This window comes from Fusarium phalaenopsidis (assembly GCF_050370095.1).
Source record: "Fusarium phalaenopsidis strain FUZ10S chromosome Unknown contig_32302, whole genome shotgun sequence".
Classification (NCBI taxonomy): Eukaryota; Fungi; Ascomycota; class Sordariomycetes; order Hypocreales; family Nectriaceae; genus Fusarium; species Fusarium phalaenopsidis.
This window is the reverse complement of record NW_028145405.1, coordinates 5,096,597-5,117,813: the sequence shown is the minus strand read 5'-3', so window position 1 is coordinate 5,117,813 and position 21,217 is coordinate 5,096,597. Positions and strand designations below refer to the sequence as shown.

The 21,217-nt window shown below is 54.7% G+C and overlaps 5 protein-coding genes across 5 annotated transcripts; 3 read left to right on the top strand and 2 right to left on the bottom strand.

Moving 5' to 3' along the window:
• Positions 1-1,197: 1,197 nt before the first annotated feature.
• LRP88_08932 (kinase-like domain-containing protein) lies at positions 1,198-3,069 on the top strand (the record flags this gene model as incomplete). Its single annotated transcript, XM_083245428.1, has 1 exon — positions 1,198-3,069. One exon carries the CDS (start codon positions 1,198-1,200, stop codon positions 3,067-3,069), a length of 1,872 nt encoding a protein of 623 aa, XP_083099922.1.
• A 389-nt stretch (positions 3,070-3,458) lies between these two features.
• LRP88_08931 (copper acquisition factor BIM1-like domain-containing protein) lies at positions 3,459-4,190 on the bottom strand (the record flags this gene model as incomplete). The annotated part of the gene is made up of 2 exons (XM_083245427.1): positions 3,459-3,994; positions 4,052-4,190. 2 exons carry the CDS (start codon positions 4,188-4,190, stop codon positions 3,459-3,461), a joined length of 675 nt encoding a protein of 224 aa, XP_083099921.1.
• A 1,859-nt stretch (positions 4,191-6,049) lies between these two features.
• Positions 6,050-7,782, top strand: LRP88_08930 (mid region of cactin-domain-containing protein; the record flags this gene model as incomplete). The annotated part of the gene is made up of 3 exons (XM_083245426.1): positions 6,050-7,450; positions 7,669-7,701; positions 7,765-7,782. 3 exons carry the CDS (start codon positions 6,050-6,052, stop codon positions 7,780-7,782), a joined length of 1,452 nt encoding a protein of 483 aa, XP_083099920.1.
• Positions 7,783-10,026: 2,244 nt separating this feature from the next.
• LRP88_08929 (uncharacterized protein) lies at positions 10,027-12,251 on the top strand (the record flags this gene model as incomplete). Its single annotated transcript, XM_083245425.1, has 2 exons — positions 10,027-11,052; positions 11,358-12,251. The coding sequence occupies 2 exons, from the start codon at positions 10,027-10,029 to the stop codon at positions 12,249-12,251; spliced, it is 1,920 nt and encodes a 639-aa protein (XP_083099919.1).
• A 7,025-nt stretch (positions 12,252-19,276) lies between these two features.
• On the bottom strand, positions 19,277-20,902 carry LRP88_08928 (XRCC4-like factor-domain-containing protein; the record flags this gene model as incomplete). The annotated part of the gene is made up of 1 exon (XM_083245424.1): positions 19,277-20,902. The coding sequence occupies one exon, from the start codon at positions 20,900-20,902 to the stop codon at positions 19,277-19,279; it is 1,626 nt and encodes a 541-aa protein (XP_083099918.1).
• Positions 20,903-21,217: the final 315 nt, after the last annotated feature.

The window sequence follows — 21,217 nt, the reverse complement described above, 5'->3', positions numbered from 1 at the left end:
TGTGCGGATGCCAGATCATTCCCGCCTTTCCCTTGACATGACGCAGTGAAAGGGCTCATCAGCCCCATTTGCATCCTATCGCTTGTGGCGCAGATATCCATGAGATTCTTCAAGGTTCAAATCACCAAGTACATGGACCGCAGATTCAGACAGCCGGGATACCTCTCGCCAAACAACACAGCCACGAGACTGAGGCAGGGCCTTGCGATCAGCCCTACCAACAGAGCTGACCAATACCAGCCGGAGCGCACCCTCAATCCCCATCCAGAACCCCAACTCGGACCGCTCCCAGGCACCCACTGGCCTCGCTTCGCGCCGTTCTCCCGCTGCCGTTTCGTCAACGCTGTCTTTGTCTTCGCTTCCTGCTCTTCTCTGCACCCGCATCTTATTATTAGACCCGATCCAACTCGGCTCGGCAAACCCATGCGACAGGTGTCCCGATCTGTCTGTTGATGACTCTTCCTTCTCCTGGTCACTTTTCATCCTCTCCTCGTGAAGACTGAGACGAGACCAGTCGCCATCAGCAGGCCTGTCCTGAAGTCGTCCTTTCAACCCCCCCAAGAGGAGACCCCAGCGTGTCCTGTCCTTCTGATGTGCCCTGTTGGTTCCCCATAACTCGCCCCGTAAAAGTCGAAGCCGTCCATCTCATCCCAGGTGTTTTCTGGTTCCTGCATTTAATCACCTTTTTCCTTTCCTTTGATGGGCTGCCGCATCGCTTTCGACGCTTCGCCCCGTTTCCCTTTCAGCTCCTGTCTATTAAACCCCTTCATCTCCCCTCCAGCTACTTGGCTGGCCCACTGCCTCACCTCTCCTGAGCCTAGCCGTGCTACCTACTGCTCCGCCGCCTCGTGTGCCTTACTAGCATCGCCTCGCCGAGGGACGACTTCGTATCGAATCCCCCGTCTCAGCCCTTCTTACTCATCCCCAACTCACCACCACTACCAACGACACTTTTCAGCCTGGATCACCACCGCATCAAATTACGCAGCGCCGCGCGGCTAAACCGCTCGCTCACAGCAAGACATACATTCACACTCAATCGTAACCTTCTTTTGGATCATCTTAGTTTGGTTGGCTGGTACCAAAGGTACTCACTCACTTTTCTCTCGTCCTGGGCGTCTCCCGTCGCCTCTCGTCATCCCACCGCCCTGCTTGCTTACCACCACCGCCGCATGGCGAACAGGCACCACCAACCTTATGGCCGAACCCAGGTTCGGGCTCTCTGAGGCCATCTCAGAGGAACGCACCGAGCCATTTTCACAGTCCGAGATTGACGCCCGATTCAGGGGCATTCGCGTCGAGGAGCCGGTCCCCGCGACCGACGCTGTGGCCGTCCCGCTGGACGATCTCCAGGTTGAGGATCACCACCACAAGCAGGGCATCCGCATCCTCTTCCGCCCTCTGGCCAAGTTCCCCAATGCGCGGTCTGTGAGCCCTGGTAGTGACAGTTGCCAGTGGCTCGCTCTCCGCGCCGAGGTTGCCTCCTCGGAGCAGCCAGAGCATAAAGTCCTGGCAGTGACTCAGACATCCAAGGATATCAAGTTCTCCGTCCGTATCCCCGGCGAGACACAGGATGACTCTCCAAGACCCCCTCTGTGGTGCGAGCTGTATTACGATCCCGCCAGTGACAAGGTCATCTTCCTGAACAAGTCGGACGTGCCAATTTCTCTCTCCAGCGTGTCTCCGACGCCACTTTCGAGTCCTCCCCTCAGTGCCGCTCACATCATCAATCCGGGGTTGGCCAAGGCTCTGAAGCCTGGAACCTGGCGCATCACTGTCCGAGACATTGACGTTCTCGACTTTCGAGTGCTGGAAAAGCGCCCAGTGACGCTCTACCAACCTCAGCCGCCAAAGGCCCCCGAGGACGTGTCGTCGACGACCAGCTCTGGCCATATCAACTCGAGCGGCAAGCGAGCTTTGACTCCCGAGTATGACGAGAAGAGGGTGAAACGCCGCGTCTCTGATCCGGAGACACCCGGTGACGACGGCGTCATCATGTTCCTCAGGCCCGCCGGGGATCATCTCGTCTTTCCCCTTCCCAACGGCCGTGAGAGCAAGGAGCTCTCGACTGTGAATGGCCACGCTTTGCTAGACGCCGAAAAGGGCGACACGATTGCAGTCCCGGGTGTTTGCGAACTGGACGAGTACCAGCTCACCAAGCGGGAGCCTATCGCATCGACGTCTCTGTCGGCTGTCTACACTGCGACTCATTCCCACGTGCCTGATAACATTGTCACAGTCAAGGTGCTCAAGACGCGTGTCGCAAACCCCAACGACAAGCCATTAGTTCACGAGCGGAACGTCATCCGCCAGGCCGACATGTGGCTCCGTGAGTGCAAGAGTCAGGAGGACTTGCAGCACGAGTCCATTGTACGTTACTACGGTGGAGATGCGCGTTTCTTGTCCCTCTACATGGAGCATGTAGACGCCAAGGATCTCACGGCGGCACCACGGTGGAGGAACAAGGCCAACGACGAGTTCTTGGGTGACAGGAATGACGCTGTCAGGATCCTAGGGGATATCGCCAGCGCCCTCAGCTATATCCACGGTCGCAAGCTGGTGCACAACGACATCAAGCCTGCCAACATCCTCTACTCGCCAGAGCGAGGCGCTGTCCTCTGCGACTTTGGCCTGTCGACCCTGGCCGCTAATTCACCGACGACGGGCGGAACACCGTACTACGTCCCTCCGGAGTTCATCGGGCGCAAGCAACGCGGAACGGCCTCTGATGTCTGGGCCCTGGGTGTCACCATGCTCTACGTGTTGCGCAAGATCGCATTCCCCGACTCTCGCGCTCGTCGACAGCACCCGCGACCTCTGTACTGGCAGATCGCCGGCGTCAACAACCCTGCCGTGCCGCACAAGAACTACGGCAATGGCCAGCCCGCCATCTCCCAGATGCGGGACTGGCTTACCGAGATTTTCGAGGCCAGGGAGAACCTCAACTCCAAGGATCGGCTTGAGCGCCTAGTCATGGAGATGCTCTATCCAAACCCCAGCCAGCGTATCACCATGGCGAAGGTGTTGCAAGAGCTGGCAACCGAACAGGTTGTCGCCCCTGTCAAGTGAAGTGAGGGATGAGTCGGATAATTGTTTGAACTATGGATTGTATGCACTTTGTATGTTTTGGATGACCGCTTCTTTTCTTGTTATTAAAGTCGGAGTACATTACTTTTCTCATGGGCCGGCCAGTGTGGTGGGCGGGATTAACGAGGCCGGAAGGGTAAGTCGTCGTCCTCGCCATGACAGGGGACAACTGCTAATGAAAGACAGACGGAAGAAGATACCCAGTCAATGATTACAGGAACTGCACCATATAGGCAGTTTATAACATACGCATAGCGGAGCACTTGTTGAGCATGTATTATATAGAACCATAGAAGGTTTCTTTTCAACGCATGATGGTTTATTATGCCTTCATTATATCATCACATCATCTTTTACACCCTCAGTCCCAATTATAGGCCAATTCCCATGACAAAAGCAGCAGCAAGACCCGCGACTGAGGTCAAGGCCACCATGTTGGCGCCCAGGATACCGGCGGCGTTGTCGTTACCGCTCTCCTTGGAATCAGTGTTGGAAGAGTTTCCCTGGTTGCTTTGCTCCTCGTCGTCGCCAGTCTGGTCCTTGACAGTAAAGTACTCGCTCTCGGAGGTGCAGTTGCTAGGGCCCTTGGCATCCTTCTTGAAGCGAATGTCGGCACAGTTGTACAGGGCGCTGCCTGAGTCGCCAACGGTGACGACCTGGATGCTGGCGAAGTCGCCGTCAGATACCTTGACATCCGAGGGCAGCTTAAGCTCCTCGATACAGAGCTGGCCAGGGCTGGTGACGTTGAGGAACTGGGGAGTCAGGGAGACGTTGAAGTTGGTCGAGTTCTCGCCGAGGCCGAGGTTGACAAAGACATAGCTCCAGGGGTGGTGTAGCTCGAGCTTCAGGGCGCCGCCCTCGAGAGGCCAATCGGTGACGTTCTTCTCATTGTAGTCGACGCCGGCGCCTTGGGCGTGTCAGTAGCGATCCTTGTTGCTGGAGCAGGGCAGAGGCTAAGACTTACAGGGGTAGGTCCATTGGCTGTAGCGCTCCTCGTTCTCTTCGGAGAGAGTATCAGCTCGCCAGGCGGGGAAGACAAGACCGAAGTGAGCAGAGACAGCCTGGACGGTAGCCAAGGCGAGGAGGGACTTGAAGGCCATCATTTTGAAGACGCTGGTTCGCAATTGGTCTTGAACAAAGGTAAAGATGACAAAGTCGACCAGAGGGGTCCTGCAAGATGTGGAGAGAAGATGAGGATGCAGCAGTAGATCTTGTCCCAGAGCAGGTGCGTCAGTCGGCTTTATAGATGAGATAAACAGCCACCACCCATTGACCGTTGTAGAATGCAACCGAGCTCTCAAGAGCTGAGCTCCTCCCTAGTCAATTAACTCGCCAGTAGCTTCTGAGAACCAGGCTGTTAACGACCTAGCGTGAGTCAATTTAACAAGGCCAAAGGAGCTCTGGCGTTGCTACTTTCTGCCGTGTCACTGCGGGCCAGATGGCAGAGGCGGTCCGGTGCCTCGTCCGGAGGTTCGGGGGCGGGTGTGAATTTAGGCTAACGGGTGGCCGGCCCAGCTTGAGGTTCATATGCCGAGGCGGGGACAAGCTCAACTTTCTGCATCTTAAAGCACGTATTCACACATTCTAGAAGCCTTATAATGTTAATTGATATCACTTAATTTCTCTTTTTCCTTACCTTTACTCTGTACCGTTCTGTTGTCCAACATTTCTGGAGACTCTCACCCACTCTACCAAACATTCCAGACGGGTGCCAATGCGAGGGTGGGTCCCAGCCCGAGCGAGTTTGAGATGATATAAACTTGCTCAAATGGCCGCACTGATCCCTGCTTGGAGACTTGACCGTTCCTTCTGGTATTTTGTGCCGAAACGGATCTTATCTATTTCTTGGCACTTAGCTTAGTCGAGGTGAGTAGTGTGAATGGCGACAGATGAGAATCTTGTTGCGAGTTTGGATAATCCAGGGTAGACGGGTGCATTGTGACATCTCCTTCTTCACCTTCTTCACCTGTTCATTAACATCCATACACAGTCCTTCAGTTGAGATGAATTAAGTGATTCTTATTTTCTATAAGCTACGCTGACCACCTGCTCGTGGTTTGGTTCAACCGGTTACTTTGTGTTGAATGTTCTCAAGTAAGTATCCCCGGATGTCGAATCTGGATATGGATCAGACATAATATTAACCAAACCCTCAGCTCAAGGGCACTTGAAATGAAATAGTCTACCTATAATATCTAGCAAAAGTTGGGGGAAAATAGCCAAGGCTACTATTACCCTTTGAGAGAGAGACATGCTTGGAAAGAAATGTCCAGCCATCTATGGAGATTGGTGCTGCTTCCATGATCATTTCATGCCTGTTGATTGATGAGTAAACCCACAGATTGCCTCTTACAACTTGCGAAAAACAATGCATGTCCGGACTCATTGCTGCATCTGGCCCGGCCTCGGTCTCCATCGAGACCCTTCTCATCCCTCCTCTCCAAGGTCCTTGTGCTGCAACGAACTCAAGCGATGTCCACCTCGGCACCCATTGATACCTCGCTTCCATTTTCACCGAACTAGGCTTGGAGGAACGTCAGAAACACACTTATTTTCAAGCTTAATTGCAAGCTGACTAAGAAATCGACTGCCTGCTCAAAAAATGGCCCTTCGGGACTGGAGTCAAGTGATGCGGGAGCTTCAGTACCACGGATGGGATACCACACGTGATGAACTGTACAAATATTGGAATTTAGGTTGCATAAAAATTGATTTCATTCCCCATGGGATAAATAAGCACCACCATTCATGGACCTCCAACAGAGGTCTGGTCGGTGTAAGTGACTGAGTGGTCACGTGCGCTGCTCCGAGGTCGCGGTTGCCTGATAAGGATTTTCCTCCAACGCCCCACTATTTTTTCACCGATAAGCTCCTTCCTTCTAGGATCCATCTTGATGCCTTCATGACCGCCTCTCCAACCTGACTTGTTCCTCTCATTATAGCATTTCAAACATCAACAACCATGGATCCGGGTCGCAGAGCAATGATCTCGGGACGAAAGTCCCCCACTCGACGAGATGTTACCTCGCCCAGACATGATCCGAGCAATCGCATCACCAAATCCACCAAACCAGCCGCTTCCAAGATCAATCCAAGGTACTTGACCCAAGACGAGCAGTCACGACAGTTCGTGGCCGACGAGGACAAGTTTGTGTTGAAGCAGTCAAAGAAGAAGGCCGATATTCGAGTTCGAGAGGGCCGTGCAAAGCCCATTGATTACCTGGCGTTCAACCTGAGATACATCGATTCCGACCGCGACCTGTTCGATGACGACGATGCCGATATCGATATCGATGTTCCTGCGCCTGCAGATGTCATCACGTCACTTGATGCAGAGCAGATTGCCGAGCTGGACTCCGACATTGCATCTTACCACGTGCTCGAAACCAATGCAACGAACCGCGAATACTGGAAGTCGCTGCAGATGCTCTGTGCGGACCGCAAGGCCAAGCTGAACCCGCACGGCCATGATCAGAGAGTTGTCAGCAGTGTCTCGGACGACATTGACAAGATTCTCGCCCCGAAGACACACGACCAGTTGGAGGCTCTCGAGAAGCAGATCAAGGCAAAGCTACAGTCCGATGAGGACATCGACACGGATTACTGGGAACAGTTGTTGCGAAGCCTCCGGGTTTGGAAAGCCCGTGCCAAATTGGACCAGGTATATGAGACAATCAAGAAGAACCGGCTTGACCAGTTGAAGGACCGCGATCCAGCCAAGGCGAATGCAGTTGGCCAGTCGACGTCAGCCACCAATGTCTCGCAACGACCTGCAGCCTCAATTTCCAAGGACGAGACGTCAAAGCCAACAGCTGTTTCATCCTCCAGCCACGCAGACAGATCCGTTCCTCCAGGCACCGAACGCTTCTCGCAGGCTGATAACGAGGACTTTTCTCAGGCTACCAAAGCCTTGTATGATCGCGAGGTTGCTCGAGGTGTGGATGAGAACGAGGAGATCTTTACCAGCGAGGAGGTTGTCACCACCACCAAGCCGCAGTGGGCGGACAAGTACAGGCCTCGAAAGCCTCGTTACTTCAACCGGGTGCAAATGGGATACGATTGGAACAAGTATAACCAAACACACTATGACCACGACAACCCACCACCCAAAGTAGTCCAGGGCTACAAGTTCAACATTTTTTACCCGGAGCTCATCGACAAGACAAAGGCACCGACGTTCAAGATTATTCGAGAACACGGCCGAAGACGAGGAGAGTCGTTTGCTGCTGCAGGGGAGGAGGACACGTGCCTCATCCGGTTCATTGCAGGCCCTCCATACGAGGACATCGCGTTTCGCATTGTCGACCGAGAGTGGGATTACAGCGCCAAAAGGGATCGAGGCTTCAAAAGCTCCTTTGATAAGGTATGTCCACTTGACTCCTGCACCACTCTTCACGTGGCAACCCAAAGCTTCTGCATCTCCGCACTGGGCTGTCTCCATACTGTGGCAGGGCCCGTTGGATTGCTTTATGCAACCTTGATCAAGCCCGCCACGTTGATGGCAACGTTCAGACGCATGCGTCTGAGCTCACTCCCATTACGTGCCAGGAACCCACAGTAGCTAATTTGTACACATCACAGGGCATCTTGCAGCTGCACTTCCAGTTCAAGAAGGTATGGCTCTGAAAACGCCGGCCTTGGCCAAACAGATGGATGAAACTAACGTGTCATTTTTAGATCTACTACAGGAAGTAAACCTGTGGATCTGGCCTTCTGGGGCCTCTGCGCCTGGCCACCAGCTCACTCGGCTTCTCGCTTAGTTGAAGTAACCTTAGATCATTGACGAGCGAAGGGTGGAGGATATTCGACCGTAACCATCCCATGAACTTGGGGCTCTTGCATTCCGGGAAAGACAGAAATAGGGGTTTTTTGAAACGGGAGGGCGATCCCATCGGCTCCGCCACGGCAACATTGTGGTTGTTCATAGCTCTCCCCATATGTTTCCCTTTCGGCTAATCATGTCTGTTGATTCGCTCTTGTATCACCTTGCTGAGGCCCTCTACCTCAGTGGAATCAAAGCAGGTATGAAATCACACCTGCCGGTCCTGCGTTATGATGACATCGTCGCTCGCGGAGAAGGTCCAAGCACACATCGGGAGTGGATGGGACTCTTCGCAAGCACCTTGGACTGGCCCAGGGGAGTCAAACTTGGGCGGCCAAGCGTCCTGCAGGTGAAAGCTTCTGGAAGGACCTCGTTCATATGCGATGACGGGCCGGATATGGGACGGGCAGTGCAGAACCGCGCCCGTCTTTGCGTTTATTTGTTAAGGGGGAGGATCCTACGCGAGCCATCAGCAATCAAAAAGAGGATTGGCGCATCAGCACCAGCAGCAACAGCAGCAGCAGATGCTCGAAGCAAGATGCCTCAAGCCTCAGTTCTCAGTCGGGCACCTGACAGTGAAGTTTCGACAGATTGTTCCATGCCTTGGCCTTGAGCATTGGGCCGCCATGCAGTGGTGATTTTATGCTTCAACAAGCTTCTGGCAAATGCTCCGGAGTTCCATATTGACTCACAACAGGAGAAGCAGTAGCAGCGGGAAGACGGGAGGTCAAACAGGACGGCGACCAGCTGATGAGTTGATTGGCGTGCAGATTGGCATCCCGATTGGTATCGTGGGGATGCAAGGTGCCGTTCGAGACGTCTGGGTCCCGCGATAGCCCCGTTGGCGAGAGCACAAACCGGCTGAGCTACCGTCAAGTGACTTGAGGCCGGTTTGGCAACACGTACCATGGGTCGGTGTGATGCATCTCGGCCGCGATACCACACATCCATGCCAGATGAGCCCGAGACGCTCCGGCAGAGGGGAGAGGGAAGATTTGGCGACGGGTCAAGGGGGAATGCGACACAAGGCCTGGCGGACTGGTCCAACCAGTGTCGGCACATTTCTTCTTGGAGTCTTCTGCTGCAAGGTTGTGCTTCCACCCGTGAGCAACGAACGGATGAGCGAACGAACATACGAACGAAAGAATGAACGTACCCAAGGTGCCTTGCTTGGGGCCTCTTCCCCATCCTGAGGCGTAACTCCCATCAGTAGTAACCCTGGCCTTGTTACTCCACAAGTACTGGAAGTATCTGGCGGCAGTTTGAGACCGGGGTACGGGGGTGCCCGTACATGATGGCGTGCCAGGCCGGAACAGTGCCTATCGAGCCCATCACGATGCTCTTGAAGCGCAGCGAAGCCACCAGAGATGTCTGAGAGTCCGTTTGCGCGCCCTGGGGGGCCATCAGACTTGTACCTGATGGCTGATGGCCGAAGGCCGCACCATAGCACACAAGCACAGGCACACACACACAAAGCATGCCAGGATGCTTGCCGTTGTCGTTGGCACCCGGAGGGGTGCCTGTGGAGGACGACCCTGGCCGTTTTCCTGTATGCCACGGGCCATTGGCCTTAGCTTGATGGCTCCTTGAGGCTTGGCTTGGCCGTTTTCTTGACTTGGCTCACACCCCCGGGGCCGCTCTACTTGGATCTTGGGGTCTTCCCATAGCTGCAGCTTCGACTATTGTCAAGGAGTGATCTAGAGCTAAGATTTCTGGATCCGCCAACGGGCAGCTGTCTATCAACGGATCGCCGTCTAAAGCAGGCCCTTCTCCAACAGCCAGCCTTGTTGCTGCTGGTCTTGCTACCCCAAACCAACCGGGAAGAGGCACAAGCGTCCTTCTTTGCTTCCATCGCTATCAAATATCGCCGTTTCCTCTCATATCCTCTTCCTTCTCCTCCACCCCCCGACCTTGTCCCATTGTGTCTATTGTAACGCTGCCATCTCCCGTCGTCTACTTTCGTTGTTGATCTTATACTTCTCCCAACTCTCTTCCCTCGTTCTCATCTTCTTTGCTCCGCACAAGAGTCTTGATATCTCCGCGTCCCGAGAACACTATTGACAAATCACCACGAGAACCGATTGTGTTTCCTCCCCTTGACTTCTTTCCATACCGCCATGGATCCACCGTTCCCTCACGGCGGGCAAGCCTCTAGCTACACGAATCCCCTTCTTGCCGGTCACGAGCAACAATCATCCTGCGTGTCAGAGCTTACCGATATGGGGTCATACTATGCCCTTTCATCGGGTCCTGAGGATCAGTCACCACATCTCTCAGAGGCCGGTTCTCTGCCCACATCATCGACCCTGTCACAACAACCGCAGCAACAGCAACAACACCAGCAACGCTCTTATGCGACTCATACTCCGACTCCCTTCACCTCCATACAATCAGGTCTTCACTACCCGCCTCGAAGCCATCACCAAGCTTGGCCCTCGCCTCCCCCAGGCCCCGATGACTTGGATAACTACTCCTACCACAGTTCGCCGACCTGCGGGAGCGCCCCAACCACTTCCTACAACCCTTCACCAGTCTCACCGAGGACGTGGTCCTCCCCAGACTACCCTCTGCAACAAGCTTCGGAAACACTCCATCAGAACCAGCAAGAGTCTTTCAAGAACCTTCGGATCTGTACCCCAACTTCGACAGAAGGCTTTCCCGTTCGGGGCCCTCAGGTGCTGACGCCCTTCACGGCGAGCATGAGTCAGGGCCTTGAGTGTGAAGTGGACGGTCTTCCAAGAAGCCAGTCGCCCGCAACGATTCCGACATCGTCAGCCGGAGTGCTCTCAGGCACCAACTCCCCCCGCGAAGGGTTGCTGGATGCTCCTACCTACATGACGACCAAGAAGGAAAAGTCGCCGGCGGGCGAACCAGAGAACCGTGCGAGCCCAGAGAAGCAGCCGGAGACTAGGGAATCGCAAGGCTCGTCCGCTGTTGGCGCTAAGCCTGAGGAACCCTATGCCCAACTCATCTACCGGGCCCTGATGGGCGCACCGGGGCACGCCATGACTCTGCAAGAGATCTATCAGTGGTTCCGCGACAACACGGACAAAGAGTCCAAGAACGAAAACACGGGAAAGAAGAGCGGTAAGAATGCTGAAGGATGGCAGAACAGCATCCGCCACAACCTGAGCATGAACAAGGTACGTGAGAAGTGAGTTTAGTTGGCTTGGAGGAGCGATTGGTGTTCTCCAGATTTTCTTTCCTGTTTCATAAAGGTAGTTTGGATTAAACACCACCCACCCACCACACCCCCTGCTCTGCCCTGCCTGGAGCCCTGCCCTGTGCTTCCCTGTCCTGTTCAGCTGTAGCTACCGGGGTGTATCGTGCTGCACACGGGCTAACGTAGCCGGGGATGATGATGGATATGGATGAGATCGAGGATGTATCGGGGAAGGCGTTTGGATGTGTCCAAGGCTGAGCTGAGCTGACAGTTACATCTTGACAGGCTTTTACGAAAGATCCGCCCAAGAAGGAGCCCGGGTCCGGCCCTAGCATGACAGAATCGACGACAGGCGGAGACCCCAAGAGATCGACAGAGTGGAGGCTGGTAGACTGGGCCATCCGCGACGGGGTGCAGAGCACAACGAGATACCGCCCTGGCAACTCGGCACGCCGAGCAATGGGGTCCAAGGTGCAGCATCATCCCTACAACCACCATGGCCACAGTCACGGATTCCAACAGCACGGTAACCCAATTTCCACAAAAGCCATGTCTGGAAGGAGAGGAGGTTGCGCAACGAGCAAGTCGAAATTGCGTGGCCGCCATTACACGCATGAGGCGGCCACCATGCCACCAACATCGCATGCCCACCGTATCATGCCGCATCCGCATCCTCATGCCCATCCCCATGCTAATCCTCATGCCCATACCATGCGCCGCTCCACCTTCCCGGCCATGTATCACCAGCCAGCCTATGTCTACGACGACCTGATGGTGCCGCGAGTCCAGAGATCGCAGCAGCAGATGCCAATCAAGCAGGGGCAGAACTACAGCCCTATGACACCGACCCCCGAGGCGACTGCACCCAACCCATTCGGCCTGATGGTCCCGGAGCCGAGCCTGATGCCCTCGCAGGCTATCGTTCCCTCCAGCGCCAGCAACAACCACCATGGCACCGCTGGCTACTCTCTGTCCGGGGCCGGGGCGGGCCAAGGAAGCATGTACGTCGGACCTTCGTCAACGGGCGGGTTCCCTCTAGGCATGGGCGACGTCACAGGTGTCTATCAGCCCACAGGCAGCCACCACCACGATGTTGGCGGCGGCGGCGGCGGATTCAACGAGCGCCTCTTGGGGATGGGCCACAACCTAGTTTACAACTGGCACAACAACGGAATCTGAGATGTGCCGCCTTGCGGAGCTTAGGTCGGCAGCCACAAGGTCACATCGGGCACGCCGCTGGCGGCCGATCCGGAGGGGATGACGGACTAGGAAGAGAGAGCGTACCACCTCTGTCTCTGCGTCTGTTGTCTCTGGTGGCTTTCTCTCAGAATTGACGATATCAAAAGCAAAAAAAAGAAGGAAAAAATCACCAAACCGCAGAGCGAAAAAAAAAAAAAAAAATGTGAGGAGGGCGCGAGAGGCGACTGCGGGAAGAGAGGACAAAGCCTTCTTTGGAAAAGCAAGTTGGCCTATTACTGTGGTACAAGACTGTCCCACAGAGTTGGGTGCAGTAGGGAAGGATCACGACCAGACGAAACGACAACGAACATTCATCACCACCACCAACAATCTCTCCTCTTGGGTCTGCGACGGCGCAGGAAAAGGGGGGGATAGCAGGGGAAGATCATCTGGGTGTCTTGTCAGCCAGGCATAAGATGTCTGTCTGTCAATCATGACCTCTCTCTCTCTTTCTTTTTTTTCTCTTGAATCTTATTTGTTGTTGGTTCAAGGCCATACAAGTGGCGTTCACCGGAAAAAGAGGTTAGCTAGAGACGGCTTGGGACGGGACATCATCTTTTTCTTTCTCTCCTCTTGTTGATTATTTTTTTTTTCTCTCTTCCGGATTTGGGAGGCCTGGATATCTATCTACAGTATCTGTCTAGACGATGCGCTCCGTCTTTTTTTCTTCCTTCGCTCCCCGAGGACGACGAGAGTCATCATTTTGTCTGTTTATCCGTTTGAGCGACATCGACATTGGTCTCCCTCAAAGCGTGTTTTAAGTCTGTTTTGTGCTTCTACTTCTTTTCTTTTCTCTTCCCTATTTCCTTCTATTCCCTTTTAACTTTGCCCTTTTGGTGTGTATGTGTGTTAATTCTTTTCTATTTTATTGTCTGTCTTTTTACCCCCCACGCGCAACAAGACCTCTATGAAAACACCTTGTCCACATCACTGCATATGGTATCGACAGAACCGATTTACCTCGTTTTTACTGCCATATTCCATCCTCTTTTTCTACTTTGCAGCATCAAATACTGGGTACTTGTCAACATGCCATCGTCGGCATTTCTATCATCCCTTCTGTGATCGCTTCCTGGGCACTCAGCGTGCGAGAGAGATGGAAGCTTGGCAGAGGGTTGGTCTATAATGGAGGAGAGAGCAAAAAGAGAGAAAGAGAGCAGCGAGAGAGCACCGGCACCTCGTACATAGCATCATCGGTAGACCTTCTTACGAGAGAAGAATTAAAACAAAACTCACCTTACGCCTCCCAAAATTAGTGCTCGACGATCATCTTGCCCGTGTAATTGTTGAGGTTATTATCTTTCTATTGTCGCTGACACTAGCCTCGAAGCTTTGACAACTGCCCATCGAGATGGATTCGTCCAGACTCTGTTGCCAATCAAGCCTTGCTTTTTCTCTCGCATCCTTCCTTCTCTTGTGTGCTCTGACTTCGTAAATACGAGAGGGCTTAGGACAGGCCAGGACAGGGTTCATGAGGCCATTGTTCGGTTACTCTCTAGCATAATTGGGTTCCTTTCCCTCGGGTCAGAGCCTGGAACCAACAGGAAGTCATCCGGTGGCCATCCCTCCCTCTTATCCTCTGCTTTGTCTCTTACCTTACTGTGTAATCGCTCCTTCTGACGCCTGCCTCGTGCCTGGTACGCCTCATCGCGCTATCCTCGTTGAGGGAGGAGATAGATCAAGGAGAAAAAGAGAAGCTGCTGGTGTCGTCGCCCTACACGCACACAGAGAGACCCAGGTCGAGATCGGTGCATGGAGCAAAAAATGTCCCGGAGGCTTATTTCCAAAAGGGGCAAAGCCGAGAGAGATAGCCTCGGAGGGGTTCTCCTTAGATCCTGTTAGTCTTTCTCCACTCTCCACGGCGAAAGACTTCAAGGCCGGGCAATTAGCTATTAGACTCGACAGGGAAGCCTATCAAGATGAGACGGGAGATACCCATGGTTCCCGAGCATCTCAGCCTCAGCCTGGCGCCGGACGGGCCGTGGACAAAGCTTTCCAAACATGACTCCTCATCCCTTTGAGCGCGGCCCGTTGTTTGGGCTTGCCATGTCCAGGCACACCGAGTGATCAGACGAGATGAGACGAGACGACACTGTAGAATAAGATGCAGGCAGATCTGCAGACTGTAGACGGCGGCCGCCGTCGACTGTCAAACGCCCTACGTTGTGAATGTGTGTATTATTAGAACCCGTTGTTGGCCTCACGACATTGCAGCCACACGTACATCCAAGAGATAGGTAGATGTGCTCTCGCAACGTGGGCTGGCTGAAATGCCGCTGGGCGTTTGCTGAGACAAGAAAGGTTCCGTGGGCTTCCTCGTCAAGCTTCTGTCCCACATGGCTCCGGCTTCTTCAACTTTCTTTTTCTTCAGCCTCGTTGCATTCCGTCATGCCTGGAATTCTCGCCGTCTTCTCTCTCGTTCGGCTGTCGCAAACGGACGAGCAATACAGGTCACACACTCATCCCCAGACCATTCACCATTCCCTATGGCTATGGGTGGTGTGGAGCCTATTCATTGACTGCATCCTGGGTTGTGTTGGTCGCGGGCTCATCTCTCAGGCGCAAGTAGTGGACAGCCAACGGCCCCGGGCACTCGGTCACTGCCGGCCCAATGACAAAGGGTCGACGTAACTTGCGAGCATTGGATAGCATCCACATCCACATGGGGGGAGGAACAGGAAAGGAAGGCCTTGATGCGGAGAAAAGAGATGGCAGTGGCAGCGAGTGGCAGGGGTGCCAGAATGGCGAATCGGCGCGCAGCGTACACACCGGGTGTCGGTTATTGGATGGACGACGTCTCGCTGTGCTCACATAAAGCATAGCACAGCGCGGCACAGCATGACACAGCAGGTCGGCCGACTCAGCTGTCGCCTTCATAACTGGTCGCCTTTGGGACTTTGACGGATAACTGCCCCCAGCGAGGGACGGCCCGGTCATGTTCGTTGCTCTTCGTGGCAGAGACTAGACAGCGACAACCTGCGCGACCGACGGACGCTGTAGACTTGCGGGCTTTCACACAGCAGCAGCTTGCAGCGCTCTGGCCTTGGCGCTTCTTACACAGCTCAGCCCCGAATGGCAGGAGGCTCAAAGAGGCAAGGAAAAGCAAAACGCCCCTGCATGCGGGGCGTGTTCTGGTGGTGTGTGTGAGACTTTGACGATATGCTGCACCGTTTACACGGTTGGTGCTGCCACTGGACAATGTGAACAAGGCAAGGTGTTCTGCACCAACCGTGGCTGACGGCGAACCCTTGGCCCTACAACCGACGTCCATCGATCCGCCCTTCCTTGGGCGCTCCCTGCAGATCAAGGGGATGGGATGAGAAGCCGAGGAAACGTGCAGCACGAGATGATATTGCCCTTTGCCGTCCAGTGGAGGCTGAGGCCGAGAGCCAGTCGCCCCCAATCGCTACCCCAGCATGCTGTCATCGGAACTGTGATTGACATCCAGAGCGAGCATACTGTAGAAGCCTATTTGCTGCCAGTGGGTATCTGTGTGCGTGTGTGTGTGCTGGCCGTTTGACGTTTGACTTTTGACGTTTGACGTCTGGCCGTTTCCCTCCTTGCCATCATCCGCCACGGGCCTTCTGTGCTCATCCACCTGGCTCCATCAATGTCTGCAGAACGGCATTGATTGCATCATGCTCTTTCAGTTCCCGGAGCGGGAGCAACGCTGTGTAGCCAAACGCCGCGTTGGCTCCTGCTGGGTCCTGGATCTTGCTTCCCCTTCTCCTCCCGGCCACCAGGTCCGAGGATCAAGCATCAGGCCATCGAGTTCGCATTGCTCGATCCACAGCACAACACAGCATCGACTGAGTGTGCCTGCGCATATGCGATCGGGAAGCGGGTCGACAAAGAAAATGACCAAACAGACCTCACCCCTGTCCAGAGCAGAAAGGCAGAGGCAGCCCCAGCGTCGCAGATGTAACCTTGGGGGGCAGCCATGAGCCCCCGATCTCCTGGATCTTGATTTCAACCTCGATCTTGATCCAAACGCGAGGGGGATGCAGAGTCATCCAGACCCCGTCTGGCCCATGCCTCCGCCAACGGGCCTGGAGTCTCGTGGCCAGGGACAGGGTGGTGATCGCCTTCTTCTGGGGTCCCCATTGGGCCTGCCAGCCTCAGCAGCCCTAGCATCACCAACAACGTACATGGCAACCGCTCGAGCCCAGAGCAGCTCGACCTGCACGGCTTCCAATTCGGACGACTTGTGCCCTGCCTTCGGTGTGTTCTCACCTCCCTGGTCGTTTAGAGCTGCGATGTGCGAACGACGTGCCGTGGATTGCACTGTCTCTCGACCACCTACGGCAGCAGTGAAAATGACGACTTGCGGCGGACGAACGAGACCCGCAGGAGTTCCCAAGGTCGCATCAAACGCTTGTAGCTTGCTGTCCTGGCGTAACCGGGGAACCTGGTCTTAAAGAGACAGGCAACGTGCAGCACGGCCCACACCATCATCTCAACCAGCTTAGCCAGCCCTCTGAGAATCCTCTATCCCTGCCCTATACCCCAATCCGGAGACTATCGTCCAGTCTTGTCGAGGGAGGGCGAGCATGGGAGGCCGGCTTCCATTATCCGTAGCCCGGTACTTGGTGCGATCCAACAGGCATCGGCAGCCACCCAATCCACGATCGAGATATATCGCGATCTAAACAGATTTGACTAGATCGCGACGACAACCGGGTTTCTGGAAATGCTGATGGAGATCAGCCAACCTGCACCATATCTCATTTGACCACATGTGCCATCTATTGGCTGAGGGGAGATGCGCCACCTTCTCAAATAGATGCTCAGGGTGGATGAGTGATCCGCAACCATGCCGCATCAAGTGGACCGTCACGATAGTGTCGTTTCCGCATCCAGCACCGTTGTCGATCCCCTTGAATCCGTTGCTGGCTCAAGGTAGCACGAATGCCAAGCCCCGGTATTTTAAGCGCCGCTGCACTTGGAGCAGGTCGAAATGAGACGACCAGCTCCATATCACGACCGTCAACCGTGTTCCCAACAACCAGCAGCATTGGCAGGCTGCCATGGTCCTGGTCCCGGTCCCTCTGCAGTCGAGTTTGCATGGCGACGATCTGACGCCGACTACAACCCTCGCCCTGGTGTAATTTCCATCTTGAGCGAAGCCAGCATAAGAAGAGCATCTTCTCTTCCCGTTCTCCCCTTTCTCGGCAGCCACCTTCATCGCGAAAGCGTTTGATCCGTAGCCTGTTGGAAGGGTGTACACACCTTTTACCCTTGTAATAAAGAGACACTTGCTGCAGGAGATTTCGCAATGGCACACACTGACATACCTGTGTACCCACGTTGGTTCCCGCCTTAGACACTCCTCGACGCGTTCCTTGGCAGCCGCACTAGTCATCCGGTGTTAGATGAGTCCGTCTTCGAGTACATCATGCCCCAGGGTACCTGCGGTGACCTCCCTCTCTCGCCTGTTGTACCGCCATGTATAGCGACCAGCTAGCAGGGGTCTTGAAGTTAAGTGCCAGTTCATCCCCCAGAGGCAGAGCATGCAAGGTGGCACCCTTTGACTGCAACACGGCGTTCTCCCGAGAGCGAATCAGCGTCGGGGCATGACCGAGTCGGGCAGTCCTCCAGAACGCAGTGCGTCGGGGGAGTGAGAGGGGTGTCTTCGGCAACGCTGCCATCGAGACGCCATCAAAACGCCCTGTAGCCCTAATCGTACGATGTTGCCAGCCTGGTCGTCGTGGACGGTATCCTGCGACCAACCGCAGGCCTATCTCTCAATTTCATGCTTGCTCCGTTTGAAGAGGATGCTTCGCTCTGTGATGCGTCCAACTGTAGCCTGCCTGCTCTCAAGAGCCTGCCCGTGGTAGACAAAAAAGCCCTCGATAGCAGGGTTTCCCCTTGCTCTGGGGAAATCCGCCACAGCTGATTCGTCGTCTCTTGCAGCATGCCAAAAGGTGACAGCCCTCATTGAGGGAGATCCCGGCTTATTAGGCGTCGCTGCCGATAGACGCAATGGTAGGTACTCTAGATCATCTAGTGCATCCCGTGTTGCTCCGAATATCTTTAGCATGAGAAGGCGATGCAAAGCTATTCAATGGAAAGGTTGTCTGATCGAGAGTGATGAGACACCTATGAAGACCAACAAGTGTTTGGAAAGAGGATACATGGATAATCAACTGATGAAGGTGCATGAGCGAACCCATCATGGATGGTGAGGAAGAGCGCGGTGCACTTGTGCCTGCTCCAGCACATGGGCCCAGTTGAGGATACGACTCATGATAACGTGTACTTGATAGTGAAGACCATCTCGTAATCCAGTCGCGGTAATTGCGGGTGTGCCTGGTGAGTCGAACCTCGGTACACACGCCCACGAGTCCGACCGAGGCCATTGCCAGCGAGAACGCGGGAGGACATATACAGATGACATGCGCGAAAGTGTCAGGCCGAGATGGTGTCACAAATCTGGCCTTGCTCGGCGCGCACAGCATGAACACACGAAACTGCAGGTAATAACCTTGAGTGCAGAATGAGAGCCTATCGTCGGATAGCTGCAGCGGAGTTTCATCTTTCGCGTGTCTGACCCGGAAAAGCTGCCCGACACAGATCTTCAGCGGACCAAAATCCGCTTCTTCAAAGTAAAGGCGACAGAAGACAGAGATAAGACAGGAACGACAGGTGTAGATTGAAGTTGATATCTCGGGTTGGGCGGAAACGAAGCTCGACCACAACGAAGACTGAGGTTGGCCTAGAAATGGATCCGGAGGCCTCACCTCCGACAATGTTGATGAGGTGAATAAATGACCTTATTCCAGTGGTCCGGAGAACTGTTACACTGGAACCGATCAACGCCGAACCAAGCAGCCAGGAGTTTCAAGATGTGTCCCAGAGAAGGTCAGCCGCTCCTATACTTTGCTGCCTCATGACGAGACGATACTCCTGGTGTAGGGTTAGAGGGGACACAGGTAGCGATGTGACAATATCAAAGAGTGACGACACTAGAATTTCCGCTTCTTCTTGGCCGGACCAGCTGCCGCCTTCTTCGCCAGCTCCCTCTTGAGTTCCTCTCGTCTGCGGTCAGCCCTCTCTTGTGAAGTCTCTCTTGGTTTTGGTGTATCCTCTTTCGTTAACCGGGCCCGGCCTCTGCCCTCATCTGCAGTCGATGATGGCTCCGTTGCATCCCCCTTCTTCCCAATCACACCCAACCGTTTAGGGGGGTTCTGGGTGGCCGGCCTGGCAATTTCAGTCACTTCAGGTTCTGTGGGCGGTGATGTCTCTTTGACGGGCTGATTAGACTTGGCTCCTCCGATGCGCCCAAGGCCACTCTTCTTCGCAACAGGTTTAGGTGGAGGCGAGGGAGAAGGTGCTGGGGCTGGATCATCGTCTGGAAGCGAGGCTGTTGCACCGTCGTCTTCTGCCTCCGATGCTGTCTCGGAGTCATCGACCTTTGGGCTCGGCGCTTTCTTCGCTGGCGGAAGTATTTTGGGACTGGGGGATCGGGGCGGAGTTGACTGCTTCTTTCGGCCGAGTGCCCCTAGCCGTCGAGTCGGCCTGGTCTCCTTCCGTGTCTCGGGAGGAACGGGGACATCTTTGGCCGAAGCGGGAGACTCAGGATCACCCTCGGTGGATGCGTCGTCAAGGGCAGGCTTGCCCCTGCCCCTGGATGCCATGGACTTCCTTGCGGCAGCAAGATGTGGTGGTGTTGACTGGACTTGAAAATCGTCGTCGCCATCATCACCAGTTTCTGGCTCTTTGGGCGGAGGTGTCTTATCCTTTGCAGGGACGGCCTTTGCCTGCGATGGGCGCGTCGCGGAGGAGGCGCCACTGAACTGATGCCACCAGTCATCTAACAGAGGTGATTCGGCAACCTCCATTGTAGGCTCAAACTGCAATCCTCCTCCCCCAAGGACATCATCTATCAACGACTCTGCGTTGCTTGGGCCATCGTCCGTGTATGCAAGGTCAGCCTTCCAGCGGCGACGGTCAAATGGGGCTAGGCCTGGGATTTTGTCTGCAGCGGCAGCTCTCGAGATTCGCTTCTTTCCGGAAAACGCGTTGAATACATGCTCTAGGCCCGTGCCTACAGCTTCCAGCTTGTCCAGAAGTTTCGTAATGACAATGTCTTTATGGCCCAGCGTCCGAATTAACGATTCAACCTCGCGGTTTCTGGTGAGATGGGCTTGGATTAGGGGAAGCACAAGATCTGTAGCGATGGCAGACGACGGTAACTTCTTCAGGTGCATAGGCCATTTGAGCGGCTGTAGCCTAGGAAGTTCACATGTAATCTGCAATGTGAGACCGCCATCGCTAGCGTTAGATTTAGACGCTGGTTCAAGGCGGAGATGAGTCTGATCATGGCCTGGCTGTGTCGAGTCGAGCGCAGTATTGAGGCTGTCTAGGAACTTGGCCATGTTGTCCGGGGTATCACTGGGGTCAATGGTGGTGTTCTCGCTCCAGCCTCTGATGCAGATGGACTTCCTGTCGAGGCTCTCGGTCCAGACGTTGGCCATGTCGGTGATGTGAACTGTGTACGCCGATGTGGCAATATCCAGTGAAACCAGGAGGGGAGGCAAATCAGATGACGAGGGGAGCGGCAACGGCCGCCAAGACTTGGTTGAGGACATATCCGCGCCTTGGGGGTGGGAAGAAATCCCGGACACCAAAAGAGTAGTTCGCGGAGAGTCGACGACTCGGGCAGCAACGTTGCCTTCCGGGGAGATGATGGAACACGGGGAAAGGAAAGGTGAGTGAGATGAATCCGATTTGTGTCTGAGTAGGTAATAGGTCGTATAGCGCCGAACGGTTCCTCAGGGAGGAAGGTGCAATGGGTGTGAATTTTGTCGAGGTGAAGCCAGGGGAACGAGACACAACAGAAGGTGGTTGATCACCTGAGGCTCGACGCTTGACTGGCCCAAACGGACTCGGAGAATATCCAAGTC